At 38.7% G+C, this 13,424-nt stretch overlaps 4 protein-coding genes across 5 annotated transcripts in view; 1 reads left to right on the forward strand and 3 right to left on the reverse strand.

Annotated features, from left to right (window-relative positions):
* The window catches only part of LOC139136967 (uncharacterized), a 412,563-nt gene that overhangs the window by 264,732 nt on the left and 134,407 nt on the right, over positions 1-13,424 (forward strand). The gene's annotated exons all lie outside the window — the stretch shown is intronic.
* LOC139136962 (C-type lectin LmsL-like) lies at positions 1,380-4,993 on the reverse strand. Its single transcript, XM_070704839.1, has 5 exons — positions 4,483-4,993; positions 3,799-4,022; positions 2,935-3,064; positions 2,061-2,136; positions 1,380-1,519 (listed from the first exon to the last, which is right to left on the reverse strand). The coding sequence occupies exons 1-4, from the start codon at positions 4,553-4,555 to the stop codon at positions 2,063-2,065; spliced, it is 501 nt and encodes a 166-aa protein (XP_070560940.1). The 5' UTR covers positions 4,556-4,993; the 3' UTR covers positions 1,380-1,519; positions 2,061-2,062.
* LOC139136961 (C-type lectin lectoxin-Thr1-like) lies at positions 5,203-8,699 on the reverse strand. 2 transcript variants are annotated; one of them, XM_070704837.1, is made up of 5 exons: positions 8,549-8,699; positions 7,613-7,836; positions 6,477-6,606; positions 5,926-6,021; positions 5,203-5,404 (listed from the first exon to the last, which is right to left on the reverse strand). In XM_070704837.1, exons 1-4 carry the CDS (start codon positions 8,610-8,612, stop codon positions 5,930-5,932), a joined length of 510 nt encoding a protein of 169 aa, XP_070560938.1. In that variant the 5' UTR covers positions 8,613-8,699; the 3' UTR covers positions 5,203-5,404; positions 5,926-5,929. The 2 variants fall into 2 exon arrangements, with proteins under 2 accessions (XP_070560938.1, XP_070560939.1); XM_070704838.1 differs by lacking the exons at positions 7,613-7,836; positions 8,549-8,699 and adding an exon at positions 6,787-7,204.
* LOC139136365 (beta-1,4 N-acetylgalactosaminyltransferase 2-like) lies at positions 10,045-11,592 on the reverse strand. Its single transcript, XM_070704090.1, has one exon. It carries the CDS (start codon positions 11,590-11,592, stop codon positions 10,045-10,047), a length of 1,548 nt encoding a protein of 515 aa, XP_070560191.1.

Raw genomic sequence — 13,424 nt, forward strand, 5'->3', positions numbered from 1 at the left:
TGTCTCATACTAGGGATGAAATCAGATTAATGTGTTCTGTCGCAAAAATGACATGATATCGGTTAAGACACCGACATCACACAGGAGAGAATAAAAATTTGCCAACACTGGTGGCGCTGTCACAGTTTGTATAGATTTTCCACTTCACCGGAATGACGGAAGCTTCAGAAACAGTATGCAAACAATCCCACATCTCGGGATGACGTCATTGGTGGGTGATTTAGCCATTTGTCAACCGACTTCTAGCTTGTTGGTACTGCTCTTATTCCATTAGCATTGCACAAAGGATAAAAGTACACGATCAAACTTAAAAAGTCAAAAATCCCTACTTACCGTGCAACTGTACCACGCTCACTTTCAATATGAAGAGTGTCAGTGTGAGTCCTTTGACTTGCCACATACTTAAAGGCGTCTCGGATGAGATGAAATGTCTGTGAGAATTTACCGCCAAAAGTGCAAGTCTTGTTAAAGACAATCTTTTATTATTCATACAAGATGACCCTTCCGTCATAAATCACATAACATTTCTTCATTTAGTATGTGCACATGCAATGCAAACTTGAATGGAAAACCTAATGTTTTGTTCCACGCACACAAAACTTGTCCACTAGCTGTATATCGAATTGTCTGTCTGTCTGTCTGTCTGTCTGTCTGTCTGTCTGTCTGTCTGTCTGCCTGTTTCTCTGATTAACTTTCCCGTGGATGTCCTTTCAGAGAATCATTCAGTCAGTTCGTCCGCAAGACAATCGTCCCTTATTTTACATGGCTTATTAATGAGTCTGTCTATTCACTAAGGATGCTAGCAAAGTCCAGTCAGCGTTAAACAGTAACGCAATATGTGCGTTTGTTAGCCTGTGTGCCTTCGAGTCTATCTCCGTCTGTATGTCTCAATGTCTGTCTGTCCGATCAGTTGTCCGTTATGTGGGCTGGCCGCACAGCTAGATACACTGTAAGCTTATTCTGTGTCTAGATACTTTATGTAACAGGTCACCTTCCAAGTCCAACTCATTCCAAATTAAGCAGAGTGTCTGCTACACTATCTTCAGTCTATGACTGCACACACACCTATCACCGATCTCCACGGAAAACTTAAAATATGCCAGCCCAGTAAAGTTTAAATGGGCCAGTAAAGTTTAAATTTGGTGAATAAACGCGGTTTATATAATTTTTCTAAACACCCAACCTTTTGAAAATTCCCTTCTCGCTTTCAAATAATAACCATTTAATTTCAATTGTTTTCCTTTATTTACGATTTCACAAAAGACAACTTCCCTGTACACTGCGGTCATGATATTCTAATTTAACTTAATTTGTTGTCGCTCCCACACACTCTCATTCTCGCTAATCGCACAACAATATACAGCAGACGAAGCGTACCATCACATTACGATTTCAACTTTATTTACTTGATGTTGAATTGAAGGTGTTTAGGATTGATTTCATTGAAGGAGTGACGATATCTTTGAAGGCAGACAACCCCCTTCCCCTACCAACAGTTCTTGGAGAACGGCATGTGGTACTGTGAAAAAGAAATAAACATACAAATAAGTTAAGCGTTTCGATCCAGTCTTATTAGTCTCGTTGGATGCTATACTGAGGTTGAGTCACTTTCAAAGTTTCAATCATAGCACTAATAAAACTTCAATATATATAGTTTCCAGAGAAAATTTGCTTTTCAGATTTCTGGTATCATTAGAGAGACAAGCAACTGTAGCAAAGGAGACATGCGTCCGGTTTACTGAAGACAAGATTGGCACAGCAAAATGCATCTTGTATTGTGTTTCAGTTGAAATCAGGCAAATGAATGAGAGAGAGAGAGAGAGAGAGAGAGAGAGGAGAGAGAGAGGAGAGAGAGAGAGAGAGAGAGAGAGAGAGAGAGAGAGAGAGAGAGAGAGAGAGAGAGAGAGAGAGAGAGAGAACTATGGTGCTTTTGTTTCTGATACACATTCCTTGCTGATGTATACGTATCTCGTTTACAACTTATACTCTTTACGTATTCTACCCACGACCGCTCATTATTATAACATCATAAACGTGTTCATGATTTGGTGAGTACTTACATCTAAGCAAGAGTTTGTGGTTGTTTGCAGATAAATCTTCTGTTTTGGTCGCAATCCTCGTCATTCCATCTATCGGCTGAAAACATGGTATTATAGGGTTACGATACTGAGGTTATTGCAAAGTTTAGGAACTATCCATCCCTTCCATGCTAACATGTTGAGCATCGTAGCTATTCAGCACTTTCCCTAGTAAAGCGTTTCAGAAATAATGACATTGATTTGCATAGTTTTGAAACGTGTAGTTGGAGTGAAAATCTGTGTTATATTATCATAAAAATGGTGAGTGTAAACTTTCCTCTGACGCTGGAATACTATAATTTTGATGCCGCTAAACATTTTGTATGGCATGTACTATGATGGAGTGTGGTGTTGTGAAATGGAGTGCTATGTGGTGTAGTCTAGTGTAATGTAAAGTTGTAAGGTGTATTGTACCGAAGAGTGGTGTGGCGTTGCGGAGTGTGGCGTGGTGCACTATCGTGTGGTCGAGGGCAGTGTAATGACGTGTAGTATGACTTTGTCTAGTGTAGTGTAGTGTAGTGTAGTGTAGTGTAGTGTAGTGTAGTGTAGTGTAGTGTAGTGTAGTGTAGTGTAGTGTAGTGTAGTGTAGTGTAGTGTAGTGTGGTGTGGTGTGGTGTAGTGTAGTGTAGTGTAGTGTAGTGAGTGCAATCTAGTGCAGTGCCGTGGTGTGGTGTGATGTGGTGTGGTGTGGCGTAGTGTCGTGTTGTGTAGGGTGCAGCACAATACTGTGTGTCATATGTCACCATATTAGAACATGTATGGTATAATAGTACATGTTGTGTCAAATTTTAGCTAATAGGAATGACTATTTGCGTTCACTCTCCTTAAACTGACTTTAGTTCACTGCTATACTTACAATAACTGCTCCAGGCAGCCATTTCTACACAGTCTGAACTACAGCGGAGACCACAGCTATGATCTGGTTGGTCAGGCTGCCAGGTGTAAAAATCGAATGGGCTTCCATCTGACCACCGATAGGTTCCTGTCTGTGAACAAAATACAGGCAGGGTACCGAGAAGAAAAATTACAAAGTTGTTGATGAGAGACAAAAATAGTCCTGAATAACAGTGGTATGATCATTCTACACATGTCACCTGCTCATGTGTTTGGGTTTCGCTCATCTAGTTTTTGCTGAGTAATCACAGTCAAAATTCGATTATTTGAGGAAAAGAGTAAAACAAAATTGCAGCTCGGGTACACCTACCAATAAGTCAAGCAAATATACCATAAAACGCTATTTTACATAATTTCTGTTTTTCAACTCAAACTTTAACGTCCAATGACTCAGCAAAAATTAAATGAGCGAAGCCCAAAATACGTGGCCGGGTGTGACATTTTAGTATGTAGTAAAACACATATCAGCGCGGTGTTAATGGATATTATTATATACCCTCAGGAAAGAAAACTTATCAACTGAAAAAAGAATAAGTAGACCCTATTTTTCTTCTGCGTAGCACTTTCTTCTGAATATCTTCTTTATTTAGATTTAAATGTCATGAAAAATTGAAACATTTTATTGACAATGAGCAAGAGTATGGTGTCTCATGAAAATTTTGAAATTTTCAAAAGAATCAGATATGATATCCTAAATCCCAGTTTGATGTGGTATACATTTCGCAGATTTCACCGTTTTATATCTCCTGTTTAATGCATTACGGCGCATTTATAATAAACCTAACAAATAAAATAGGAGGAAACGACAAGTTTTCCTGTAACCGACCTCCGCGGCATCGTTCAAACCGATCCACATGTTGTTGAAGCCGCCTTGGAAGGCGAACACAAAGTCGTTCTCGTCCACGCTGTGGATGGAGACCAGGTGAGAGTTGAATCCGTAGAGCCTGCATTCAGATTCCGCCAACGACCAGTTCACCTCGTAGTCGAAGAACCTGTAGCAGCTGTCCTTGTAGGGATACCAATACTGAGGACATACTGAGCTGGAATACTCTTGGAAAAGCAGAGGACGTTTTAAGGTAGAATGGTAGAGACAGGTATTCGGACTCTCGAACTTTTCTAATTCTTTTCTGACCTACCACTTGTGGGGGTTTATTTTAAAGCTCTTGGTGTAACAAAATTGCTCGCCGGCTTAGTTTTTCGAACACCAAAAATTTCACTTCTTGTCATGGAGTTAGAACAGGTACGGCAGCCATTTTGAATTTCAAATATCGGTAAATGTTACACAGTAGTTTGTTTCAGTACTTAACTATGCACGGAGACCCGGATTGTTATTCGTGATTTGGTGAGAGAACAGTTGAAAGTTTCATTTAGGAAAGCCGTCCTATGCAAATGACATAGAAGTAGAGTAGGGATGCTTCTCTAGAGAAAAGGAAAACAAAACAAAACGACTATGACAGTACAAAAATTGTATATTTCTTGTGCAATGACGTAATGACTGAAATATACTCACTGTCTTCTGCCTCGTAATACACGGCACTGACTTCCCAGACGATGAAAAGCAAACTAAGCACCCTGTACAGCATCTTGGCTCAAAAGTTTAGACTTGCCCCGAACTTGCAAACAGTGTCTTCAAATTGCAACAAGTCAAGTTTAATTACAGCGCCCATCCCGGGATGATGGCCTACTGTATAGTCACGTGACAGAGTACCAGTGAATTTTCGCACATGACACAGAGAAATCTAAATCTGTAGGATTTCCTTATCTTATCATTATACCTTAGTCTTAATACATCTTAAGACGGACGTAATGAAAAAAGATTATTTTGCTATCGACGAGACCAAATGCAGATTTGGACAGATGTTCACACCTGATAGATCATAAATGACGTAACATATGTTTTCATTCCTTACCCATGACGCGTTTCTTGAGACTGCGCAGTGATGAAATCAATGATGAATAATTTTTATCAACCATTACAACGGCACATGTACTGAGTCTTTTTTTCATCACCCAGAAAATGCTCAAGGAAGTATAGCTGAAGGTTAGTTTATGACAAACACGGCGATCCTGCAGTTAATTTTACCAGTAACCATGACTCTCTACCAGTAATTGAGAACAAGCAACATTCAATCGTCTCACTTTTTCGCTCTGCATGCCGGGAGTAGGAAGTTCATTATCAAAAACCAGGACATGCGAAACAACACAGAAATATATGAATCATGCTTTTCAAACATGTTGCGATGAAATGTCATCGGCAATTTATTCGGCGGTCATATAAGCTTATATAATGTATTTAATGTTTTATAAATTTCAAAACTCTACATTTACTAATTTTCAAACGCGAAATTTGGATATAGTTCACTCTTGGTATTTTAATCCTCATCCTGTACTGTGTAATATTCCATTTAAAGGTAGGCGAATTGATGGTATATCTGAATAGGAGGGAAAGGAAAACAGATTTCCATTAGAAGAAATGTACTAAGACAGATAGATAGATTGACAAACAGACAGCAAACGCTCATAGGCATATAGATAGATACGTACGTATGTACATACATACAAACATACATAAATACATACATAAATACATACATACATACATACATACATACATACATACATACATACATACATACATACATACATACATACATACATACATACATACATACATACATACATACATACATACATACATACATACATACATACATACATACGTACGTACGTACGTACGTACGTACGTACGTACGTACGTACGTACTACATACATACATACATACATACATACATACATACATACATACATACATACATACATACATACATACATACATACATACATACATACAGACATACATACAGACAGACATACATACATACAGACAGACAGACAGACAGACAGACAGACAGACAGACAGACACAGTGTTATAATATGTTCAGTAAACTTACGAGTTTAATTTCCCCCCTTGAGTGGTGGGTCGACAGCAGGCATTTTACACATGTACCTCCTCTTGGCTGTGCAATCTTTGTCGTTCCATCGATCAGCTGCAAAGACGAATGTGAAAGAAAAACAGTCGTTTGTAACGAAATAATAACCCATGATTGTTCAGTTGTCTCCGATGACGACAGGGTAAACAAGCACTTACCGCCATCTCAAGATTTTATCCTCATATGCTTAGCGGTGAAGCCGTCATCTTTTTGTTTGGCGACTTTCTCCTTCTGAAAAGTTATGTACATCACAACTGATGTCCTCGAACGCTACAATTTCAATCATACACCTTCGAAAGTTTCGTGTGTTCTTGTACAATTCAGGCTTGAACAGACATTCCTTAGGTTACAAATTATCGTATTGCAGACAGTAAAAATCATTAAGAAGTTCTGCATAGCATAGAATTTGGGAATGCTATGCCAAAGGACAAGCGAGATTGTCCCTCTGGACACGCATGCGTGATGAAAGTGTCCGAGTCGGCGATTAGGATGAATTTGGAAGTTCAACTCACCGTATTCACTTGTTACTTGCATCTCAACGCAGTTTTCGTCACAGAAGAGGCCGCAGCTGTCGTTAGGCTCGCCGGGCTGCCAAAGATGAAAATCAAAAGGTGTGCCGTCGGTCCACTCCCAGTTTCCTTTCTGTTGGAAGGTGAAAAGGGATAATACAACAAAGTCTGTTTAAAATGAAATTCAATGTTGTAAGATATGGTCGATTTATGGATAAATTGAACTGTTCAAAAGAATTTTTTTCCTAATCGCAAGGCACTAAGTTCTAGAAACGTAAAGTTTGTGACTCAGGAAAGCGAGTACTTATCTTACCTTCATTTTATCTCTTTCCTTTCTGTATGAACTTCATAAGTGTATCAATCAACTTAGATTAAATGTCTGTCCTACCCGCTTAAGTATCTTTCAGTCTGTATGTCTCTCTGAATGTCCGTCCGTCCGTCTGTCTGCACGTTAGTATGTATGTATGTATGTATGTATGTATGTATGTATGTATGTATGTATGTATGTATGTATGTATGTATGTATGTATGTATGTATGTATGTATGTATGTATGTATGTATGTATGTATGTATGTATGTATGTATGTATGTATGTATGTATGTAATTTCTCTGTGTTCTTGGCTCCAATCTGTAAGTTTATCTACTGTTGTTTGCTTTTGACAAAATGCCTTCCAATCGTGCGCCCTCTGTGCTAACACCGACATGAATCTAAACCAGTCCTATGCTCAGAAATGATGAGCTCCACGAGTACAGACCTTGAAATAAACTACACACATAATAATAATACTTTGAAACGTTTAGAACTATTTACGTCTACTTCACAAATAGTTCGTTCCATTACACGAAGAAAGTTGACGGCTAGTTATCTTGTGCCAACAGATCGCCTGTACATACAGCGTTTCCTTTAATAATTTGCCTACATGTGGTACTTAAATCTATCACGTGATTGCTGCGTTTTATGTTTTGCCGTATAGGCCTACTAGTACATATTCGGGTGATACAATTTTGTGATATTTACTGCTTAGCGAAAGGTTGTCGCTAACTCGGAAGTAATTAAAAAAATTGGCGCTTGGCTATTTTTGGATTTTTAGCGACATCGATGGAGGCTACAGCCGAATCCCAACGACGCTCACCTACCTCCCTTCTGTCGTTCAATCCAATCCAGATGTCATTGGCCCCTCCCTGCAGACTGAAAACGAAGTCGTTCTCTTCGACGCTGTGAATGGAGACAAGATGGCCGAGGGGACTGGCAACAACGCACTCTGCTTGGGCCATCGTCCATTCCAGCTCACAGTCGTACAGGCGGTAGCAGTTATCACGCCATTCGATCCACAAGTCGGGGCAACGCTGCTGCGCCTGGCCTATTCAGATACGTTATAACCGACCGCAAATTCAATAAACCAAAATGAAACAGGCAGACATAAATTCACGAATGAGCCAAATGATGGTGATACACATTTTATATAGTAAGATAAGAAGTAAATGGGACGACATGATATTTGCAAATGCAGTCATTGAATTACGGAGTTCGGTAGATTTCATTGGGGCGCTAGTATCATACAAAGCAATTTGTCAAGCTTAACTTTACCCCTGGCAACACTTTGGTAATGACCTTCGCGTTCTCCTATAATGATGATGAATATTTGATAACAGTTGTCTTACAGGTATTGGCTCCATAAAACGCAAGCGTAATCAATTTATCGTACAAGCAACACTCAGATTTGAAGCTCACTAAAGGAGCATCTCGTCACAGAGGTTGAACTTAATTGAATCACATGTTCGTAGCAATTGATTAAAAATAATATCCCAATCGCTGGATATCCCTCAACATACATTTAGTCGATTATAATGAAAATTAAATTGGGGAATAGAATCCCCAGTCTCTTGTACCGACCAAGCAATCGTATGCAAGGAGGATCTGATCAACAGTTCTCAGTAAGATGTTATTTCGTGTAGTTTACACCATATTGAATCAGAAAGTTACCGCACTGGTAGAATCCAGCCACAAAATATGACGTCACAGAACAAAAAAAACTACCGAACTAACATGCATATAAAAAGTTGAATACCTACATTGTTGCAGATTTAGGCCAACGACTAACACCGCAAACAACGTCGAAAGTGTTTTGAAAATCATTTCTGTTTTCGGCTCAATAAGACCTCTCGATGTTTATGTTGATATTCTGGCTTGGCTCGAGTTTTCAGGTGCAAACTTTTTTTTTGATAGAGACGTCAGCGCCCGAGACATAAATCACCCATGATGCTGGCATGGCAACGAGTTGAACAGACAGGCTGTCGTGATAACATAAACGTCAATCATAATAATTATCAGTTCAGGGCCATACCAAAAAAATCTTTTGTTTCTCCACTTTCGTACTAGTGAATTAAGTGGACTGGCTTCTGTGACGGAGAGGTGATATATATTTCTTGTTGTCACGCTGCAAACACTGAAATAATCAGGTGATTGAAAAGCTTGCATGAAGAGCCATGTAGCAAAAACTGAGAAATGGTCATACACTACCATTTCACCGTGACCGTAAGTCTGCAACACCATGCCAACGATGCCGGCCGTTTTAAATTTTACAATACTATTAGATCGTCCTCAACTGACCACAGCAGGTCATACATATTGGAGTCCAGATGAACTGTTCAGTATATCGGTGTCGATGTCCTTTTTTGTTACATTTGACCAAATGCTTAATCGCACGCACGCAGGTATACACACAGATAGATAGTATAGATGGATAGATAGATAGATAGATAGATAGATAGATAGATAGATAGATACAAACATACATACATACATACATACATACATACATACATACATACATACATACATACATACATACATACATACAAAATTCATCACTTTCTCACTATCAAGTTGAGCCAATAAAAACAGACTGAGAGACAAAACGTCAAGTAATCGATCATATTAGCGTAATGGGAAGTAAGGTCAAAACAAGAGAATGTGTAAAATCTTACAATGCAGGAATTTACAGTTTTGACTTGCACATGTTGAAACAAAAACCAGGTGTAATATCTAAAATATTTTTTACAGAAAACAAGAACACGTTCTATTCATGATGAAACACAAAGTAATTGCCCTACAGACTTAAAGCACTGGGTAATGTTTTCAAAGACGAATGTCTTAGTTGTCAAAAGTAAAATTCGACATACCACACACACAGACACACACAGACACACACAGACATACTATATATATATATATATATATATATATATATATATATATATATATATATATATATATATTATATATATATATATATATATATATATATATATATATTCTTCTGCCAACAGAAGACCCTTTAAAATCCCACAGTACCAGAATCAGAAAAAAATCATAGGTTGATGGCAATAACCCATAACCTTCAATATTCATCGGCTTTCCTCTCTATGAAATTGTATATATTGAAACAGGTAAGCATTGATTTTATTTCTTAAACACACAAACACCGGCGAAAAACGGGAAAAAGATCCTACCTGTATATACTTTTCAACCAATCCTACCTTAAAATGAGCGCAGTTTACTTTCTTATTTAATGAAATCGAATACATTTGAGGTTGTTCTTGAACAGTGTATGATCGACACTATTTTGTAAATCTTTTGGATCATCTTGCCGCCGTCGGTAATACATATATTTTTGAGGTGAGGAGAGTGCATGCTTACAGGTAACTTCAGGGCATGCAGCCACACTGAGCTGCCCGAGCCCGTCGATGAAAAATTCTGTGTGGGCCACTCTTTTGTACTCTGGATCAAACCCTATCCTTCTGGCCGATAACGTTTTCGCCATAAAGAAGTTTGTCACTAAGTCAGACCTGTGGCATTGTGGGAAATTCTTCATCGTTCGATGCGAGCCCATTTTCCTGGTGATGCAATCTCCACTCTCGTCTCCTTCAAAGACAGAAAATGTCTTGACGAATGCTTTCTCGTCTTTCTTTCCAGGGTTTCCGGCAACTACATCCAAACGCTCTTCCGCGTCTTCCAATTTGTCGACAAATTTTTGCAGATCAGTTCCTTCAGTGAATTCAAAATCATCATCGACCCACAAAAAGTACTTGGTGCGAACTTGGCTGATTACCAAATTCCGTCCAGCAAACCAGCCTTCAGCAAATGGCATGATGTAATATTTAATGTTGTCGCCACGGATGGGGGACGGATTTTCTGAATCGTCGGCGATCACTATGGTAATATTGGGATAGTATTTTCTGACACTTTGGACAAGATTCTCAACACTCTTCGGGCGTTCAAAAGTCTTCGTAACTATGGTTACCTTGCCTTCTATGTTGTTATGAGGACCAGGGTCATATAGGAGAGGCATGGTTGATCGTTTTATCAGAACATTTATTTCAGATGTAAAATTGTGAATTTTCAGACTGATGACGTCCCGTGCGAAAATGTCATAGTAAACACTACGATAATGAATTTGACCTAGCAATTTGTTGATGACGTCAATGTTCAAGCGGGAAACGTCATCAGTGCGTTTCAAAAGGATTTGCAAGCTGTGTGTGTTGTTACCGAATACTTTAGTCGACGTTGATAGCTTATATTCATGTAGATTTACAGAGAGGTAAATCATTCCTAGTGTCTTGCTGCATGTCATATTAATCATGATGTCGTTGTTATGGAAACCATGTCGCAAGCATTCGAGAGCTATCGGGTGCAGATTCAATGGAGTTACTGGGATCGCCATACCTGGCTCGACGACAAGTCCACTTCCAGGATAACTCAGAGGGGACAAGGCTGTGTTAACCGCAAAACGTTCTTTTCTCAATTCTTGGTCCAACTTCCATTCTTCCAACTCCTTCTTCCTGCGAGCTAAAGAGTCTTTCCTGCGCGATTCACGCCCACCTTCCCCGCATGAACATTCTTTGCGAAGGGCTTTATAAGTTTGCTCCTCCTTTGGACGCGGCTTTTGGTTCCATATGTAGCGGCAAACGTTGTAAAACATATTCCCGTCGCTCCCGCTGATGTTTCTGGCCCTTGGAACTTGCGACATACTTTTCCGTACAGCGCCATCATTGACATATTTGTAGATTTTGTCCGTGTCGATCAGTGTCAGCAAAAAATACAGGGCAATTCCCATCGTCAATAAAATTAGGATTATTCGTTTAGTTGGCATTCTGACGATTGCGAAGCTTTAGTCCCTGGAAAGAAAAATAGTAACAGAAATTCCAATTAAGGTAGATTGCGGCTAACAGTGACTTTAATCAGGATTTTTCTGAAACTTTCAGAGATGTCTGGGATGAGATGAAATGTTAAAAAATAAGAAAAACAGACGGGGTCCCCATGCAAAGTTTGGGGATATGGCGCCCTTTATGTTGTCCCGCGGAAACATTTAGCTGAAATTGGTTAAAATGTTGTATTATTCGATTAACTAGTGTTATTGAATAATAAAATTGAAATATAGTAAAAACAATTTGACAGATTTTATAAAACACAAGTCCCTGTATTGTATTATATTAGTTTTGTGATCTACTTTTGAAAATATCAGAAAATATAGCAACGTTTCCATGAATAGTGCTTTTATAAAAAGAGCAAAGTTTGGCCAAATTTTGATATTTTCATTACAAATGTCATGATCTGAAATCTACGTTTTCTTTAAACTCTCGTAAATTAAGCCCAACAATATATAGATTTCGAATCAAACGAAAAAAATTGGGGTCACCGCACAATTTTTTAAGATATGGGCATTTTTAATACAAAAAATGCTACACTGAAGCGCCCTCTAGCGACAGATCCCTGTTTAGTTTGATATATTCGAAACTTTAATTTCACTTAAATACTGCAAATAATCCCACATTTGTCACACTTAAAACGGGACTGTTACACAAAGTTTGCTATCTTGGTGTAAACTGTTTTGACAAACCAGATTTTAAAGTCGCACCTCAAAGTAATTGTATGCTATATCGCGAAAAAAAGACCACTTCCGCAAAGAACGCTCGCTCGTACGCGTGCGCAGATACGATGCGCATTACGAAAATTCGAATTACCCGCAACCTACGTTAACCGAAATCACCTTTTATACGAACGTCAAGATCACTTGAAGTACAGCGATGTAGACCAGCTTGTACAAGACGTACATGCTCGGTCGAATGTTTTTTTAAAATCCCTTTGTTGCTTTCAATGGCACAATAATAAATAATAAATGAAAAATTTATATAGCGCCATATATCCAAAAAAACTGCCCATAGGCGCTTTACAAAAACAACAAAGTCTTTACATGTATGATTTGTAAGCCTTAGTGTATAAATAAGTTTTCAGTTCTTTTTTAAAACTCTCAATTGACGGAGACTCTTTAAGTTGCTGCGGAAGACAATTCCATAGCCTTGGTGCTATACAGCAAAATGCGCGATCTCCAAAAGTTTTAGAAGTGCATCTAGGAACAACCAGTGAACGTTAAATTTTACACGGGTGCTAGGGAGTCTCGCATTAGATTGTCACATTTGATTAGGATATCAACAGTGTAGCAAAGATCAGAGATTAGAGAAAACCCGATCCTAATTAACGTCATATACTAGGTATATCTGTCGTGTTTGAATGGCGATAATCTTCATAATAACTGCGCTAGACGGTATTCATGATCAGTTGTAAATTTTTTAATCTCTAAACACCACACATGCTGAGTGTAATAAAAAAGACGGCACATTGCTGATTTGTTATGTATATCACTGGGCATACGATTATATGCGATTCAATAAAATACTCATTGTAATGCCATCAGTCAGTGACGATACCACTCTACAATGCGTCACAATCGGAAAAGCTACCGACTGAAACTAGTTCATTTGAAGGCTGATGAAAGTCTTTGACAAACACAGGGTGGGAGAATTGACGGGAAGATTTGGAAAAAAGTTTGAGGGTATGCGGGGACGGTTTCGAAAAACACTGATATCGTAAGGAGAAGTTGAAACTGTG

This window comes from Ptychodera flava, chromosome 7 (assembly GCF_041260155.1).
Source record: "Ptychodera flava strain L36383 chromosome 7, AS_Pfla_20210202, whole genome shotgun sequence".
NCBI lineage: Eukaryota > Metazoa > Hemichordata > Enteropneusta > Ptychoderidae > Ptychodera > Ptychodera flava.

Coding starts and splice junctions, on each gene's coding strand:
- LOC139136962 (XM_070704839.1), bottom strand. CDS start 4,555: ATGCTGTACAGGGTGCTTAGTTTGCTTTTCATCGTCTGGGAAGTCAGT. Junction 4,023..4,482: donor GTATTACGAGGCAGAAGACA/GTGAGTATATTT, acceptor TGCTTTTCCAAG/AGTATTCCAGCTCAGTATGT. Junction 3,065..3,798: donor GTTTGAACGATGCCGCGGAG/GTCGGTTACAGG, acceptor TTTTGTTCACAG/ACAGGAACCTATCGGTGGTC.
- LOC139136961 (XM_070704837.1), bottom strand. CDS start 8,612: ATGATTTTCAAAACACTTTCGACGTTGTTTGCGGTGTTAGTCGTTGGC. Junction 7,837..8,548: donor TGGCCTAAATCTGCAACAAT/GTAGGTATTCAA, acceptor GTATCTGAATAG/GCCAGGCGCAGCAGCGTTGC. Junction 6,022..6,476: donor GCAAGTAACAAGTGAATACG/GTGAGTTGAACT, acceptor TCGTCTTTGCAG/CTGATCGATGGAACGACAAA.
- LOC139136365 (XM_070704090.1), bottom strand. CDS start 11,592: ATGGGAATTGCCCTGTATTTTTTGCTGACACTGATCGACACGGACAAA.